The sequence below is a fragment of the Ylistrum balloti genome, unplaced genomic scaffold, assembly GCF_031769215.1.
Source record: "Ylistrum balloti isolate Yb309-2 unplaced genomic scaffold, AGI_CSIRO_Ybal_v1 Utg371718, whole genome shotgun sequence".
In the NCBI taxonomy this organism is placed as follows: domain Eukaryota; kingdom Metazoa; phylum Mollusca; class Bivalvia; order Pectinida; family Pectinidae; genus Ylistrum; species Ylistrum balloti.
In genome coordinates, this window is record NW_026782865.1 from 175,527 (window position 1) to 194,584 (window position 19,058).

General features: G+C 38.8%; 3 protein-coding genes across 3 annotated transcripts; 2 read left to right on the plus strand and 1 right to left on the minus strand.

Moving 5' to 3' along the window:
- Positions 1 to 8,806: 8,806 nt before the first annotated feature.
- On the minus strand, positions 8,807 to 12,795 carry LOC132563434 (uncharacterized). Its single transcript, XM_060228194.1, has 4 exons — positions 12,705 to 12,795; positions 10,949 to 11,032; positions 9,695 to 9,832; positions 8,807 to 8,982 (listed from the first exon to the last, which is right to left on the minus strand). Exons 1-4 carry the CDS (start codon positions 12,793 to 12,795, stop codon positions 8,807 to 8,809), a joined length of 489 nt encoding a protein of 162 aa, XP_060084177.1.
- A 3,320-nt stretch (positions 12,796 to 16,115) lies between these two features.
- On the plus strand, positions 16,116 to 17,069 carry LOC132563435 (uncharacterized). Its single transcript, XM_060228195.1, has one exon. It carries the CDS (start codon positions 16,116 to 16,118, stop codon positions 17,067 to 17,069), a length of 954 nt encoding a protein of 317 aa, XP_060084178.1.
- Positions 17,070 to 18,166: 1,097 nt separating this feature from the next.
- On the plus strand, positions 18,167 to 18,781 carry LOC132563436 (uncharacterized). The gene has a single exon (XM_060228196.1). The coding sequence runs from the start codon at positions 18,167 to 18,169 to the stop codon at positions 18,779 to 18,781; it is 615 nt and encodes a 204-aa protein (XP_060084179.1).
- The last annotated feature ends 277 nt before the right edge of the window (positions 18,782 to 19,058 follow it).

Consider the following 19,058-nt stretch of genomic DNA (forward strand, 5'->3'; position numbering starts at 1 on the left):
TCAATCAGCATCATCATCATTAATCAGCATCATCATCATCATTATTATCATCCTCGTCATCATCATTATCATCATCCTCGTCATCATCAATCAATCATCATCATTATCATCATCATCATCATCATCAATCAATCAATCATCATCAATCAATCATCACCATCATCATCATCATCATCATCATCAATCATCACCATCATCATCATCATTATCATCATCATCATCATCATCATCATCAATCAATCATCATCATCATCATCATCCTTTTAGGACTTTACTTGCTTCTTCTAAAGAAATTTTACCTTCTAGTTTGCTAGATTCTGCATTATTCAACTTGGGAACTCCACAACCCTGAAGATGATCATCTAAATCTAAATTGTCAACTTCTCTAATTTATATCAATTTTCGCAGAATAACCTAACCTCATTTGATATATCCCCCTGATTTGTAATAACATCCCCATTTTCTTTTTGAATTTTTGGAATGATTTTCGAAGTGAAATTTCTGTTTTCAAGACTTGAAAAATATGGTTTAGGTTTTTCACTCTCCTCAATCCATTTATCCCTAGATCTTATTATACTACCCTTTATCTTTCTTACTCGTAAAGACTCCAATTCTACTTTCTAATTATTCCATGTCTGTGTCTGAACTATTTTCTGATGTTTCTATTGATTTCTTTAAAATTTCCTCATGGAGATTCTGTTGTTTCTTCCTAAACCATGTATATGATAATTTCCAATAGTAATGTCTCCAAGAATAACTGATCATTAGTTACAAATTGAATTTCACTATCAGGAATAAGTGGAATAGAATTTAATGCATACACTGGCAAACAATATTGTGTCTTCAAGTTTCTATACAACCTTTAACAATTTTCAGATATTCAGGTTCAAGTAATAGGGCGTTATTCAGTTTCCAGAGACCCCTCCCTCTTTTAAATTCATTTAATTTCAAAGTTTTAACTGTAGCTGAATGGTCAGATCTACAACTGGGTTCAATACTAGATTTGTTTATACTGGATGATAGACAATCAGATACAGGAAGTTACGGAGGCAGATGAGTATCACACAAATTAAGATATTGAACTCTGTAGATTAAAGAAACTCTTAACCGTAGATCCACAATCTGATGCTTGTGAAATCACCAAAGTCCAACAAAATACGGAAATCAATTCAAATCTCAATCCAAATGCTAACTCGTTCATCAGGAAAATGTAAGCCACTCTCATCAGAATTTACACTCAAATACAGGCTCGCACGGTAGTAACGCCAGCCAAATCAGTATGCCATTTAGTGGATATTCTTCGCACAAACTCCCAAAATTAAGCTTAACAAAGTTTTCCGGAAGTTTATTAGAGTGGCAAAGGTTTTGGGATTCCTACAAGACTGCAATTCACAGCAATTACAGTCTGAGTGACGCACAACAATTTACGTATCTCAAATCGCTTTTAGAAGGCAATGCTTTAAAAGTCATCGGAGGATTTTCTCTCACAAATGCTAATTACAGTAAAGCGATCTCAATTCTTCTTGAAAGATTCGGTCAAGATCACAAAATCTCTCAAATCTATATGCAGGCCTTGTTAGAAGTATCATCACCAGAAAATACTTCACAGAGCCTAAGGAAATTTTACGACAAAGTTGAGGTATATATAAGAGGGCTAGAGTCTCTTGGTCATGTAAAGAGTTCTTTTGGAACGCTACTTACCCCAGTCATATTAAACAAATTGCCCGGAGAAGTGCGAAAAAATATCACCTGTGAAAATGGACCTACAAATTGGCAGTTACAGAAATTACGGGATTGTGTCCGTCACGAACTAGAAATAATGGATGCAGGTTACTCTATTGATGATGTTAATAGAAAACCATCGTACACAGCCGTCTTTATTACTCGTACCAAGTCTCGCAATGACAGAAAAATCGTTAAACAAGCAGAAAGACCATGTGTGCTTTGTGGAGATGTGAAAAAGTCAACTCAGATGCTTACCATTACTGAAGTAATGTACACATCTGCGGAGACAGATAGTTCGCACGTACTTCTGAAAACCGCGGTAGCACCAGTTTGGTTCGGAAACAACTGTATCGACGGAAACATTTTATTTGACGAGGGTGCACAACGCTCAATTCATAACTGAAAAGTTAGATGTGAAAACATAGGGAACGGAAACTTTAGATATTGCCGGATTCGGAGACAATGTGCGTCATCTCAAGTGCAGAGTAATCGAGATACAAACAGAATCAAACGAAATGATACCGATAGACGTCTTGATAGTATCGCCTATCACAGTTCCACTTAGCGTACGCGGAACACAGATTCGCGACCTGCCTCATCTGAGAGGTTTGAAGTTAGCACACCCATTCCCGACAGGAGATTCATTTGAAGTGTCTATTCTTATATGAGCGGATTATTATTGGCAAATCGTTCAGGACCACGTTATCAGAGGAAACGGACCTACTGCTGTCCAATCGAAAATTGGATATTTACTTCCCGGTCCAGTTGGTGTCAATGATCGTTTCGCAGTTTCAAAACAGAAAGCCTCCATGTTGAATGTTGTTTTATCACATAAACACGAAGAATGCGACCTTGAAAAGTTTTGGGAAATAGAAACGCTCGAAACCGTAATACTCGAAAAATCCCAAAAGGAAACGTATTTAGGTGAGTACAAAGAAACATGTAGGAAACTACGCGATGGAAAATATGAAGCAGATTTACCTTGGAAATCAGATTACAAGGAACTACCGGACAACAAGACCGTCGCAAAACGAAGAACTGAGAATATTGTAAGAAGACTAGCTAAAGATCCAGTTATGTTACAGACATACGGTAGCATCATCGCAGAGCAGGAACGCCGAGGATTTATCGAAAAAGTGGACGAAGAGGAACATGATGTCATGTTGTCAAACAGTAAAATCCATTATATACTTCAAATTGGATTTGATAAAAAATATCGTGACGTCACAAGGTTTCTGTGGTTGAAAGATCCACCCGACCCCGCGTCTGATTACTTACAGATTTTAATCAGTGTTGTTCGGCGTTACTTGCTCGTCTTTTATTCTAAATGCCACGGTGTTAAAACACTTAGAGTCCAATGCATCAAGTGAAACGAACATCATCAAGGATGATATTTACATCGACAACATCATCTCAAGTTTCGAGACACAGGAACAGCTCCTTGATTATTTTCAAAAAACGCGATCCTTAATGTTAAAAGGAGGATTCTATGTTCATGGGCATCTAACGACGACAAATTGAATGTCATTGCACGGGAAAACGCCTTACACGACAAAGATGTCTTAGTTAAGATACTAGGATTACGTTGGAGCACCAAAACTGATACTCTTTGCTTCCCTATTTAAGAAATTTCCACCGGTGAAAATCAGTTAATCACAAAAAGAGAAATATGAAAGCGATCATCGAAAATTTACGACCCGCGTGGAATATTGAGCCCAATCACAGTTAAGAGCAAGATGTCAATACAAGAGGTATGGAAAAACGGCTATGACTGGGAGTGCTCCCAGAGGAAATTCAGAATTCGTGGATCGAAATCAACAAAGATTTACAACGCATCAATGAAGTACAGATTCCAAGATTTTACTTTTCGAAAAATACGGATGCCATTCAGAACGAAGATGTTACATTGCACATATCCGTTGACGCCAGTAAGAAAGCGTACGGAGCCTGTTGTTATATATCACAAGGACAACAAACTAAGCTTGTCATTGCGTAAAATCGTGAACCCCCATTTAAGAGAAATTACACTATTCCTGAACTAGCATTGTCTGTTGCATTACTTGGTGCTAGGATGTCAGAGAATGTGACAAAAAGTTTTAAATGTTCAAAAGTTGTGTTATGGAGTGATAGCCAGATTTTGCTGAACTGGATTTCTTCGGAAAAGCCATTGAAACATTTCGTGAAAAACCGCGTTATGGAAATTCGAAATCTAACCAAAAACAATTCATGGATGTATTGCCCTACAAACGACAACCCGGCAGATATTCTTTCCAGAGGAACTACATGGAAACAGTTCATAAACAATGCTCTCTGGAGCAACGGTCCGAGATGGATACATAACGAAGGAAATTGGCCACGCTGGAATTCACCGGAAAGTCGAGTTTTAACGACCACTGAAATCGTGGACGTCGGACGCAGGGATGTGAGCCATACTACTCAAGTAAACTCAAAGGACAAGATTGTAACAAATGTAGAAGGTGTAATAAATTTGGAAAGATTTTCCACCCTTACCAGAGTGCTTGTAATGTAAAGGCTTACGTCAAGCGATCAACCGGACCATTGTCAACAACGGAAATACACAATGCAAGTCTTACTTGGATAGAAAGCGTACAAAACAGTGAATACAGAACTGTAAGAGAAACTTTAAGTTCAAATTCAAGCAACGCGCTGATACGACAGCTTAGGCTTTATCTAGATGAAGAGAAATTCATTCGTTGTGGAGGTCGCATAAACAACGCCCCATTTCCTTTTGACGCGAAATTTCCGTACTTACTTCCTCGAAAGCATAGATTTACAAGACTTTTGATTAAGGACATGCATGAAAGAAATATCCATGCGAGTAAAGGAACAACAATCACGCTGTTACGTCAGAAATTCTGGATCCTAGCTGCACGTCAGGCTGTTGGAAATGTGATAAAGAACTGCGTGATATGCAAGAAAATTACAGGAAACGTATACTCTACACCAGAACCATCCCCTCTACACAAGGATCGTGCATGTGATAATTTTCTATTCTCGGTTACAGGTGTTGATTTCACAGGAGCGTTACATGTTAATGAAAATGGACAGGACAGAAAAGCCCACATTTGTCTCTTCAGGTGCGCAAACATGTGTGCTTTTCATCTCGAACTAGTGAAGGATTTATCCGAAGAAACTTTTTTGTTGGCATTCAGACGGTTCATAAATAGGAAGTCGAAACCAAAGGTTATGATATCAGACAATGCAAAAACACTTAAGCAGCATCTAAGACACTTCAAACAAATTGAAACATAATTTCGGAAGTTCATTCCCAAGGGAACACCTTGGTATGGAGGGTTCTGGGAACGTTTAGTTGGACTCACCAAAACTTGCTTAAAGAAAGTTCTCGGATGTGCATTTGCCACTTATGATACGCTGACTACCATTGTAACAGAAGTGGAAGCAATTATGAATGATCGTCCTCTAATTTATGTTAACTCTAACATAGACCATTTATCACCGTTGACACCATCGCAGCTGCTATACGGAAGACAGGTCACAACGAAATATATATACAACGATATATTCAAAGAACAGTCACATGAGAAACTCAACAAAAAGTTGGAAAGAAAACGTCTACTCATTGACCAATTCTGGAACAGATGGCGGCATGAAAAACTCACTTCTTTAAGAGAGTTCTACCGAGTATCTGGAAAGCCGAAGGACAATGTGATACGGAAGGGAGATGTGGTTCTAGCTCAGGAGAACTGTGTTCCGAGGTTATCCTGGAAACTTGCCGTTGTTATTAACGTTATGTTGAATACAACTCGTTCACATGTTCAGCCTTTTATATAAATCTGGTACGGATATTTTTATTGGTTTCTTGTTTCATATTATGCAGGCTTTATATACAATCAGAGTAGCTTTAATTGTAAGACAAGACGATTGTCAAGACCTCAAACAAATGCCATTCCATGCTTCATTTGTTGAATGTAATTTGTAAAACCAATCGTTCCACTCATCGAAACCAAAATTGTCATCTAAACTAATTTTTGAGAAACTAAAAAGCAGTCTTTAAACCATTATCATTTTATGTAATGTTATTTTGTAGGGTCTTTATTTCGTAGATAAATGATACGCATGAAATGGAACTTGTACTCAGCGCTAATATCAATTTTAAATGTTTGGCGGACAAAAATGAACCACAAAATAAAAAGATGTTGATTGTAAAGTGAGATGCAGATATCCATGGGGTAAAAATACATATATAATAATATTATAGCAGAAATCTCTACATTTATAAAACTGATAACCACCACTTTGATCTTTCTACTTTTCTTTAACGTGTTTTAAAAGACTATCAATATATGAAATAAATAATAATTCGTTTACAGGATGCACTTTGCGGGGTCATACGAGGTGTCGGAAATTATATCTTTTGTGCAGTAACTAACTTTATATCTTACTATGTTGTGGCTTGCCGTTGTGTGTACCAGTGTTACTGCTGACCAACGTAGGAGTCTACGGTATGTAACTTTATGTGCTTAAAACATGGTCGTTCCTACGAAATAACACTCCCTAATATCCCAAATCATACGAATATTTCAGTAAAGTGTTCGCTCTTTGTAGGAAGCTTTTGTGTTCACTCCCCTTTGCCTAGTCTACATACTCGGCATTGTGGTAGTTTAATGAGTGGTTAGCCTGCTGTCTTGTATGATGTGACTGTGCAGAGTGTTTTAAAGAGTGCCTTAGGCAGTTTACCTCTGTATGAGAAGTACTATATATTTGAGATATACAATCACAGCTTTCCACAAACGCAAGTATTCAAAATATTTACTCACTCCAAAGGTAAGCTGACCTTAAATGACCCTAAAGCCATGCAAAACAAATAATGAAGTATATAACAATAATTTACCATAACGTCCTCTGATGGTATTGACCAATACTTCTTAGTTAAGACCTTATTTCATAATGTAGAGGAATTCGATGTTTATCGACCAATAACAAAAGTGCATGTTTCGTTTCATGGCAGCCAGCAGAATCTTTATACATTTTTTCTTGGGTTGATTTTTTTATTAATAAACCCGGATTTTATCTTTCAAGATAGCCACATGGCAATGAACTCGAAGTAATACTATTTATATAAAGTTTATGGTGAACACCGATAACTGGAAAAGTCGGAGCATTACCTTCTTTTGTATAGTTATGTTTTTTTTCCTCTTCAGTCTTGTGTGTGTTTTTTTAAGCGGCTATTACCTTAGATTTCAACACCGGGAAATGGAGAATTCGGCTTAGGAATAATAACATATATCCACAATAAAGTGATACACGTGCCTATAACGTCGATTTTGTTGTTTTTGTACATATTTATATCAGTGTTGTTCATAACATATTCACGTGCCAAACACTGGATTATAATCAATGACAGGCTGATACGTTATAATTATAGGGCTCACGTTAGGCTAACCAGCAGCTTCGCAAAGTCCGAATCCGTATTCAGATCCTCCTTTATCTTTCGCCATCTATCGATCTCCTGTCTAATATAAATTCTTGAATGACCTCTTTTCTGGTTTGGCTCCTTTCTTTAACGCTTTTTGGCATTTTTTGTAATGTAACTTTTAGGTCCTCGTCGCCTTTTCGTATTGGTGTCCGCCATATTGCTTCTTTCTAGGCTTATACGCATGCGCAGCATCAGGGTTACGAGCATTAATGTGTGAATTAGATCAAGATCGCACTGTTTACATTCTCTATTTTTTTTAGATATCAATAAAAAATGGTTACAGTGACTTTTAATTTTAGTTATTAACAGAAAGTCTTAGTTTTGTAACATACTTTTGGAAAATAGAGCGTTTTATATCGTTTTCTCGTAGTGTTTTTTTAACATTATAGTCGCTTTAAGTATTAACATAGTTACAATTAAAAACACAAAATTGTAAATCAAGATGACAAAATCCATTTTGAGCTCTGAATATTATTCAGGTGATGCTGTGTGTTCTTTTAGGTGGCTGTTGGGCAGTCATTGTCAGTATCAAACTGCGGGCGATTGTATATTTTGTTAAGATATTGTGTACATACTGGGAAAAGGAAGCAGAAAAGGTTTGCTAACGATAATTACTCCGTCAGTTTTTTTTATGATGAATAACAATATTTAAATGTTTTTTGTTGTATTTTTCGTGTTTTTCATTCGTAATGAAGTCAACAAGGTAAGAGCAGAGAAAATGTGGGTTTTTGAAAAAATTTAAATAAATCAAAAACGGGAATTCGCGTTTCGCTCTAAAGTCTTCCTAGTAGATCTGTATCTGCTGTAGTTTTAATTGTTTCACTTTGATTCGTTAGTTTTATATCTAAAACAATTTTTTTCATTCATAACATTAAATTGAGCATGGCTTTAACCATCGTAGACTAAAAGAAACCTTATAAAGCGATTTTCATCCTTTAATTTGAAAACGATAACAGTAAACAATATTATCAATTTTATATTTATCCATTTTATAGACTCAAAGTCGGACTGGATTGATGACTAATAAATCGACAGGTGAGTACCGCTCTGCAATGAAATAAATGAGATATTTCAATTTTCAGGTAGATTAAAGGATACGTATATTAGACACCCTGTCGATTTAGGAACCATATACAACACACCATAAAATCTTATCGGAAAAAACTAAACTTAATCAGATTAAACAAATACTTTGAGGTGATCTACAGGGAGGACCATCACTGGTTTGGGTGGATTTAGAAGCCAATTAAGATCCACAGAGGCTTATGATGATTGGGTTTTGGAGTGATATAGAAAACTGGTTGCCGCTTAGGAGGCCACCATGTTGGTTAGATATATGTAGAATTTTTGCCTCTAGATAGAACCACCATGGGAAGTATTGTAGAGACCTAGAATATTTGCCTCTACAGAACCTCATCATGGAGAGGGGGAGATACATAGAATAATATTTGCCTCTTTAGAAGCTTCTTGTAAGAAGGATGGAGGGGTAGATAAGGAAAAGACGGTCACCATAGTGGAGAGTTGCAGAAGACAATTGTCATTGTTAGGGTTGGAAAGATGCATACAGAAATACACCTAATGGGACATACCTTGGGAAAGTGATTTGGATCAAACATTACATCTCTAATGACCACCGTGGGGAGGATGCGTGGGGTGGTCTGGGTGAGGATGTTGGGTATGCATTCCATGATTGTGCCCCATTCCCTCACAGCGACAGGTCCCGTCGTAACAGTGTCGCATGTCGTTGGCACAATTCATCGAAACAGAATCCATCTGACAATCAGCCCTGGCAGAGCACGCTGGACGTAACAGATACAAGATTGTATTAAAAAAAACTTAAGTAAATAGTAGTTTAAAAAGATACCGTACAGCCAAAGCACGACGTAAACTTGCCGCATCGCTGTTTCGTCCCTGCAGGACTCATCAGTGAAGCTAACCTTGAGTAATGAAGTCTAGAAAGCACGAAAATGATCTGTTAACTTTGCTGTAAAACAGCGGTGTAGTTTATTGTCGTTACACTGAACCTTTTCACTGAATCCGGAAATTGATATTGTTTTAAGAAAAGTAAATATGAGACCATAAGAGCCCTTAACACTATCCAATATTAAACTATCAATGACTGAACGCACAGTATGCCTTTGAATACTGTGATGATATATGATTACTTCACCCTAACACATCGCATGTTTATCGTTTAATTCTGTCTTTGCATTAATACGTTATAAATGTAGTATACAAAGGACACAAAAGCAAACTAATTCGTTCAATACAAAATCTTATGTTCCTTTGCATAGAAAAGAAAGCAGTGAGATGCCAATAGAATCTTAATTCAAACTCAAATTCTGTAAAGACAGGAAACACCTCACTCTCTTGGATTATCTTCCGATGTTCCAGCGGAAGTCACAGATTGGGAGCGGGATAAAGATCATCTTAAGTTCACGTGTAATTTATGAAAGTCGCCATTACATTTTCATTTTAGTTCACACCTTTCTCTGTTTAGAATATACTTACTGATATTGTTCATGTTGTTGTGAATACACGTACACAAATGGTTGCCTGAGATCTCAGCACAAGTGATCATACCAGTAACACATTTTGTGTCAGCACAGTCTGCCTTATCTCTGCAAATTTCTCCGTAAACAGCGGCCGCTTTAGGGGAAAAAAATTCTTAAAACGTATTTGGCGTTTTCAAATAATTAAAGTTTTGAGTTATGTTAATTCATATCAACTATACTGAGACTGCCAGACTCTTCATGCTAGTGTAAAATACCGAAGGTCATGCACGGTTTTTTGGCCCCAAAATCTTTAAATTGAAACCCATAATTAAACTTTCAAATTATTAAAGTTCCATTGTAAGATACTTCACTGATGCACTTTTATATAATTTTCTTTATTGTCTCATTTTCGCATAGGTTACGGAAACTTGCAATCCATAGTAGCAATCACCAAAATAGTAACAATGAAAAAACAGTAAAAATTTGATGATATGATATGTTTTATGATTATATATCATTTTAGGTCACATAAATGCTAACCCATACACCTTTCTATGTAGACAAACTGAAACAATGCCGTATTAGTAATTTCCATTATTTCAAATTAGTTAAGATAGGATGAAGTTAGTGTCAAACTTGTGTAAGGAACAATGTGCGGGCTCTTTACACTATCTTTTACAATGATGAATGACAATGTTTTCCGAATGCTATTCCAGCGTAGGAGTGATAAATTATATCATTACGTCAATGGTTTAAGTATGAATACATGGCACTGCATATCTTGTTGAAAAATCATCCAAGATGTAAGGGTATGATCCGCTCTAGAACCGGCAACCCAGCCGACTACGTAATCATTTAGTTTGTCATTGACAATGAAATGCGCTCTACACTAATACTAACATTTGCACGAAAAGTAAAGTACTATAAGTTTACGGAAAATTTTACTAGTTCCAGATATACTACTTTTTATCATTTGACCACCGTTTTATTGATGTTTTTGATTCTGTGAAATGCTCAAACAAAATTAACAACAGTGTTCATTAGAGATTAATGATACCGTGAAAAGGGATCTTGTCGTCATGATTGAACACACCTCACCTTAAGAGAGAGGCAGTATCAAAATTTATTTTCCATTTCCGTCCATTCATCTTTATTGTGAACGGTTTATATCCGCGCTTAAGCAAAAGGTAATTAAGAAAAGCATTTTAAAGGTACCTTAGATGAGCGATGTGCGCAATATACACGAATGAAAATGATCGAATACACTTACCCATGAGGCTTGCGAAAACAAGAGCGAAGTTCATTGTCAGTTCGAGGTCTGTGAGAGATGGTATCAGCCGGACTAGTCGGCGGACTTTTATACCATTTCATTAACTTGCATTACACAACATTCTCACGACTTACAGAGAAGCTCCGTGCCGTGGAACCTTTGCCATGTGCGAATACTTTTGTGGGTCGTACGTATTCCAAATTGTTATGTTGGATTAATGCTGCGTTCACGACCAACACATTTCCCTTATTAGAAATCAGAAATTATGTTCTTATCATCGAAAGATTCATAAATGTTATAATTATTACTATCAGTAGTTACAAATACCCCTATCCCTTTACACATCGTTGGCCTATGTTTTGCAGCCGACAAGTTCTCAGTAAAGATTGTTTTAGAGAGAGATTAGCTTAATATAATGTTCAATCTGTGGGCAATGTCAAAATTATAAGTTGGGCGTTTATAAGGTTTGAACTTGTTTATTGCGGTTATTCTTCAGAAACATCTATATAAACTATCATATTAAGCAAGTCACTCATAAATACATTTTTCAGTTCTCGTGACCGCCAGTTCCGTGCGTGTGTGTCATGAACATGTACAAAACTAATCTAATTCTATTGAATGTGAATAAGCATTACCGCAAGTAATTTTCACATTTTCACTTTATATTTAGTTAAAGTTTTATTCTGTTACCTAGCAGTAGCTTAATAGTAATTTATATCGCTCTATATATTATCAATACGGAACACCAATTTATTGGTATTTATAACAGCGAAGTTATATATTCATGTCAGCTAATTCGTTTGACGCAATCTTATCCGTAGACCTTTTTCATCCAAATAGCACGAAAGCAAATGAACTGCTATCTTTAAAATACTGCAAGAATGTGCATCACTTTTTTAACATGAATGTTGAAATTTCCTCCATTCATTTAACACTTTATATATCTAAGTTCAAATCTATTTCACAGAATTAATAAATTACGAAGTTCGAATATTATATGTGATTGATGGCCAACGTCTTTGATGGCAAAACCTGAAAATCATTAATGTCTCTAGATGTCCTCCTTACATGAAAGTAGTCTGAAGACAACTGAATGCAATATTGACAGACTAAATTGTACTATGAAGTTTTGTTTTTTCTCAGACGGTTCTCTTTTGTTTTCTTAGATGAGGCATTCGTTGCTGTGATGAGCGAACTTCACGGTAGTAATACGAAATTAATAGATGGAGACTTCCTTCCTTCAGACGTAAAATCGAAGAGCTAAGGAGTTCTTTCAAATAATGAGTATATTTAATTAACTAAAGATAAATATGAATATTTCTCAGAGTCACACTCGGACATGTCGGACCACCACTCTAGGCAGGAAGGTCAGAATGGCGACTATTATGGGAAAATGTCAAATCGTTCACAGGACTGGAAATAAACATTGTTATATAGAATAATTTTAGTGCTTTTATTTGTAGCTCTATTTGTTGCTGGCGTCGTTATAAAATTATACATCGACCAATTCTTGGAAAGCGATGATAAGTGTCATGTTAGTGTAACAGAGTTATCCCCCTTCTCGGAACTCTTGTCTATATTTGGTTGCGGGAATTTCCATTTTCTGTGTCGTATGCTGAACGTTTCAAGATGTCGGACGTGTTTACATCGCTGAGCGATAAACACAGTACAATTCTAGGAATTTTACCGTCTCTAGTCCCCCAAAGATTTTTCACTACATACATGCTCACATCCGTAGTCTGATCTACATACATACATCGATCAACATGTTGTACTTCGTTTGACTTCTGCGTGTTTGCGACATACTTGAAGTATTGCTTTTTCTGGAATAAAATCGAAGCCAACATTTCTACATGCTTCAAGCGTTCTTCATTTTCATCGATCACAGGCTTGATAGTGAAAAATCTACTCGGTCTAGAGACACAAAATGATAAATCTACTCAGTCAAGAGACACAAAGTGAAATACCATCTCTAGAACATTTATAAGGTCAGCTCGACACAGAGGAACGAATTGTTTCAAACTATAGAGTTTCATCATGTCTTTTTCGGACCAACGAGACGAAATTAACCAGGGCTATTCTGAACAAATGGATTCAACATCCAAACGGCAACATACTCTGACAGAAAGAGGCCAGTCATTTTTCAGGGAAAGCTTGGATTATAATTTGAATAAACTGACAAAATTGCTAGGGCAAATGACAGTATTGTTGAATGTGTGGTCCCAACATACCATGATGCCATTGCTGATTTAGTCACGTTTAACCAAAACATATAATCGCTACGATAAACTCTGTGTTGAATTGTTGAACTTCCTGGTCAAGTACAATACCCCTGAAAGTACCAACGAACAGGCAAGTCTTGCATCTCTTAAAGAGGTCTACGTGAATAAAGCTTCGAAATTAAAAAAACAGCTTGAATACGCGACAGCTGAACTTCGTGACCAACATTCATCTGAGAAACTAACACCATCCCTTGTAAGTTCTAGAAGGTCATCTAAATCAAATTCTAAAAGATCTTCAGCATCGACGGTATTAGGTCGCCAACGAGCCAAACTGGATGGGGCTAAAGCTAGATTACGTTTCGCGCAGAAAGAAGCTGCTATGAAGCAAGAAGCTGCTCTACTCTCCATCAAGATGGAACTACTAGAAGTAGAAAAGGAGGCTGCAGTCGCGAGTGCAGAGTATGCCGGTATGAAGGAAGAGCTGTATGATGACCGCAAAAGTGGCTCGGATAACGTCAACAGAAGCGACACTATTGTAATGGACCTTACTAATCCGGATGTTTTGTTACCGGTTTGGTTTCGACTTTATTGTGATCTTTTGACCTGGGCGCGGCCATACTTGACTTGCAGCGAAACACGTTCTGTAGCTATACTCAATTTGACTCTTATGACGATACCAGCAAACAAATTATGGTAAATATGATGCAAATATGTCGATTTAAATGCCTTTATCTTGAAATATCCTTTTTGATTGTTCTGATGTTGATTAAGGTGTTTCGTTCTATTTTTAGATTTGTAAAGTAAACGATTGTGTCATGATTTGTGTATCGGGTACAGTAGTGCATATGTATAAGCATTTGGTAATTTTGATTTAGGGTAATTTCATTGTATCTGGAGTATTGTGATTTTATTATTCTAAAGCAAGAGTACTTTATTATGTTTGAAACTAATATTATCGATTGATACAAGAAACTTAGTATGTTTAATTTTTGTCCTCAGTTAATCTTTTCTGCTTATGGAATCAGTGATGATGAATAATGAAAGTAGAGACGAATTATCATATGAGCTGGTATGTTTCTTGAACAACGAAGCTACAACTATGAATCGGTATTTTGATTCCAGGAATCCAGACACTACAGGTAATATACAGGTCAATACTCAACCTGACCATTCGATCCACACTGTTCGTGCACAACCCGCGTATATTGGTAATCCTGTCGTGTCGACAATGAATGCACCGACAGCGATACAGCAACCTAGTCATTCCATCTCATCCCCTATTCCTACTGCATTTGACCAGAACAAAGCCCCTATGGGTGAGGAACATGTACATCAAACTGTTGAGTTCGAACCTGGTGTTCAATATTCTATTAACACGATAAATTCTGCACCTATCCCTCAGACTGTGGTTACTACTGCTCCGTGTTCTGTTATGGTAACTAATCCTACCAGCTTGATATCGAGTTTATTACGTACCAGCATGCCTGCTGCTCCATTACCCAGTTGTAGTATTCAAGAAACTCCTCAAGTCACTCACATACCCCCCGATGTATCCAGTGCACCTAATGTTCATGGGAGAAATCCAATTGCCAACGAAATGAATGCATTTTCCAATTATCTGATGAAGCGTGAAATGCTACCTCTGCGGCTGATAGAATTCGGCGATAAGCCCGAGACGTATCAATCCTGGAAGATCAGTTTCGACATCCTCAAGGCAGACCTGAGAACAAATCCTAGGGAGGAACTAGATTTGCTGTTGAAATACCTGGGACCCAAATTTAAACAGCATGCGATTGACGATACTTGACGATCAGAGTACCTCAACTTTAGCGAGAGCGGAGTTCTTCGATAGGATGAACATACCCATGTCGACAATGACAACTTATACTCTCACCTCTTGCGCAGGACAGACAACTATGAGTGGTAGGCAAGCGAAAGTATTTGTCATTGAGTCAGCTGATGGTACTTCTAAACAGGATCTGCCAATTATCACAGAATGTAGCGCTATCCCAGATGAGAGAAGCGAGATTCCTACGCCAGAAATTACTGGATACCACAATCATCTTAGAGATGTTCCGATTTCTCCTTACGACCCGGATGCCCCCATCCTTCTGCTGATTGGTCGAGACCTGCCAGAGGCGCATTACACAGAAGATCAACGTACAGGTCCTAAAGGTACGCCGTTTGCTCAGAAGCTTGCATTTGGATGGGTCCTTGTTGGTAATGTGTGCCTGGGTAACGTTCATCCTCCAGATAGGCTGAGTGTTTTGAAGACTTCCGTCACCAAAGATGGCCGAGTGAGTACCTTCACAGAATGCGACCTCTCCTTGAAAATGGATGACAGCAATCTTTTCGTTCGAGATTGTAATGATAATAACATTGGACCATCTATCGAGGACGAACAATTCATACATCTCATGGATAAAGAGTTCAAGAAAACTTCTTCAGGCAATTGGACAGCTCCTCTTCCTTTCAGGGAACCTATGCCTGTACTTTCCAACAACAGACAAGTAGCATTGAAACGAGCACTCATGTTACAATCCAGTCTTCGGAAGAACTCTGTAAAACGCGAGCATTTCGTCAAGTTCATGGAACGAATCCTGACTTCCGGTCATGCAGAGGTAGTACCACCAGTAGCAGATGACTCTGAAGTATGGTATCTCCCTCTGTTCGGAGTCTACCATCCGAAGAAAGTTGATCAGATACGTGTTGATTCTTCTTGCAAGTATGAAGGTATATCACTCAACAATGTCTTGATGCAAGGCCCTGACTTGATGAATCGACTTGATGGTGTTCTGTTCAGGTTCAGGAAAGAGACAGTTGCTGTGGTAGCAGATATACAACAGATGTTCTTCGAATTTTATGTCGACGAATGCCGACGGGATTACCTCAGATTTTTCTGGCACGCCGGAAACGACGTTGATCACCCTTAAATAGAGTACAGAATGTGTGTACATGTTTTTGGCAACAGTCCTACGCCGGCTGTTGCCACCTACGGTCTACGGAGATGTGCTGAAGATTGTGGCAATCCTTGTGACGTGGACTTGCAGGAGTTCGTGATTCGCAATTTTTACGTTGATGACGGTTTAATGTCCTTTCCCACAGTAACCGAGGCGGTCGACGTTCTTAAGAGAGCTCAGAGAGCACTGTTGGAAGGAGGGAACCTGAAACTCCACAAAATTGCATCCAGTAGTGAAGAGGTGATGTCACAGTTTCCTGCTGCTGATTTGGCGAAGACATTAGAGCCACTAGACTTGCCACATGATGAACTGCCACTCCATCATAGCCTGGGTATAGCATGGGAACTATCCACAGATACCTTTACTTACCACACATCTGAAAACCAGAAACCGTTCACAAAGCGAGGTCTTCTTTCAACGGTGAATTGGATTTTCGATCCATTGGGCTTCTTGACGCCGATTATCATCAAGGGCAAGATTATTATGCGTGATGCTGGGAATGAAGCAAATGGCTGGGACGATTCCTTATTGCCTCACACTGAGAAGGTTTGGAGGTCTTGGACTGAACAGCTGAGCAAGCTTTGTGATATACATATCCCTAGATGTTTCCTGACTGTGTCTTTCTCGAAGTGTGTTACAAGAACTTTGCATATCTTCTCTGACGCATCTGAGTTAGCAGTAGCTGCATGTGCATTCCTCAGAGGTATCGACGAGGATGGAGAGGTCTTCACTGGATTTGTCTTCGGGAAGTCGAAGGTTGTGCCGAAGCACGGCCACACAATACCACACCTCGAGTTATGTGTTGCTGTTTTAGCTACCGAAATCGGCGAGATGCTTTCGGAACAGTTGGACATTCCCCTCGATCACATGCGTTATTATACCGACAGCCGAGTAGTGCTTGGATATCTTACAAATGAACGTAGGAGATTCTATGTTTAAGTTTCCAACAGAGTCGCTAGAATAAGGAAAAATTCCTCACCAACACTGTGGCAGTGTGTAACTACAGAGGAGAATCCAGCCGATGAGGGGACACGTGGTTTCTCCCCAGAGCAGTTTGCTGACAGTCTGTGGTTTAATGGACCATCCTTCCTTCGCAATCACATCAGCCCTGATCTTGATGACGAATATTCTTTGGTGGAGCCAGAATCGGACAAAGAAGTACGACCTGATGTTCACTCGTGGAAGACTAGCAAACGTCCTACACTGGGAACATCTAGATTCAATCGTTTCTCCAGTTGGAACAGCCTTGTGCGTGCTATTCGTACTATACGAGTTCGGTTGAATAGTCGTTTCAATATCCAGAATGATCTTACCAGACGCGAGGTTGAGCTTTTCGTCATCAAAGAGCTCCAGATGACCTATTTCAGTAAAGAAATTCAAGCGCTTCGTTCTTTTAAGTCTTTGCCTAAGGATAGCTCTGTGCTTTGCTTGAATCCTCACCTTGATGAGAAGGGACTGCTGCGTGTTGGTGGACGCATTAAACGAGGTGACTTTCATGAGACCGAGAAAAACCACTTCTTGATACCAGGTCGCAATCATATTGCCAAGCTCCTTGTGCAAAATCACCACTTGCAGGTATAACATCAAGGACGCCATATGACCGAAGGTGCAATTCGTAATGGTGGACTTTGGGTGACCGGAGCAAAACGTCTGATTGCTTCCACGATACATCGCTGTGTGAAATGTCGCAGACTACGCGGGAAGTTTTCCTCTCAGAAAATGTCGGATCTGCCTGAAGATCGCCTGACTCCTTCACCGCCATTCACACTGATTGGTGTTGATGTATTCGGTCCTTGGAACATCATCACTCGACGTACAAGAGGCGGAAACGCAAGTTCGAAACTATCGGCAGTCCGCTTTACCTGTTTGTACAGCCGAGCAGTCCACATTGAGATCATCGCAGAGATGACGTCATCATCATTTATCAACGCCATGCGGAGGTTCATTGCCGTCCGAGGTAAAGTTTCAATGAGCTTGGAATTCACTCTATCAACGTGGGAGATCCTCAAGTGAAAACTTACCTGGACACCAACAACATGATCTGGAGATTTAATCCTCCCCATGCATCTCACTTCGGCGGAGTATGGGAGAGAATGATAGGAATAGCCCGACGCATTCTCGACGCGATGCTTCTTGACGTCAAACATGGACAGCTGATAGATGAAGTGCTAGCGACTTTCATGGCCGAGGTTGCTGCTATAATGAATTCTAGACCTTTGGTTGCTGTTTCTTCGGATTGCGAGATGTCTCATTTGCTGTCGCCAGGAAAGTTACTTACTCAGAAAACCAGTGACGACATAATCGTCCCGCAGGACTTAAGTATCAAGGATATGTACCGCTCGCAGTGGCGAATGGTCCAGGTCATGGCGAACACGTTTTGGAAACGCTGGAAATCGGAATTTCTGTTTGCTCGACAAGCTCGTTCTAAGTGGAACTTAGAGACTGTTAATCATAAAGTGGGTGGTGTTGTGTTTCTCCGGGACAAGGAATGTCCCCGTCTTTCGTGGCCGACTGGTCTTGTTACCAAAATCTTTCCGAGTGATGACGGACTAGTGCTTAAACTAGGGATCCGGGTTGTGAAAGACGGAAAACCTAGTGTTTTCATTCGACCCATTTCGGAAGTGATTCCGCCGCTTGATTCCTGTGAATAACTTTTTCGTGTATTAGTGCCAAGTGTGATGCGAACTGTTGTGACATTTAGATGCAGAGACTGTGCAATGTCAAATTATGAACTCAGCTATATTGATTTATGTGTTTTCAGTGTTTAGTTGTTGTTGACTCGATTCGTATTTCGATCTAAGTTATAGATCTTGTGAAACTTTTCATGAACTTGAGTGATTAGAAATCAGACGGGGAGTGTTGTGTTAGTGTAACAGAGTTATCCCCCCTTCTCGGAACTCTTGTCTATATTTGGTTGCGGGAATTTCC

Coding starts and splice junctions, on each gene's coding strand:
- LOC132563434 (XM_060228194.1), bottom strand. CDS start 12,795: ATGTTGGCTTCGATTTTATTCCAGAAAAAGCAATACTTCAAGTATGTC. Junction 11,033..12,704: donor AGTACAACATGTTGATCGAT/GTATGTATGTAG, acceptor ATGGTATAAAAG/TCCGCCGACTAGTCCGGCTG. Junction 9,833..10,948: donor TGTTTTCGCAAGCCTCATGG/GTAAGTGTATTC, acceptor TTTCCCCTAAAG/CGGCCGCTGTTTACGGAGAA.
- LOC132563435 (XM_060228195.1), top strand. CDS start 16,116: ATGTGTGTACATGTTTTTGGCAACAGTCCTACGCCGGCTGTTGCCACC.
- LOC132563436 (XM_060228196.1), top strand. CDS start 18,167: ATGATCTGGAGATTTAATCCTCCCCATGCATCTCACTTCGGCGGAGTA.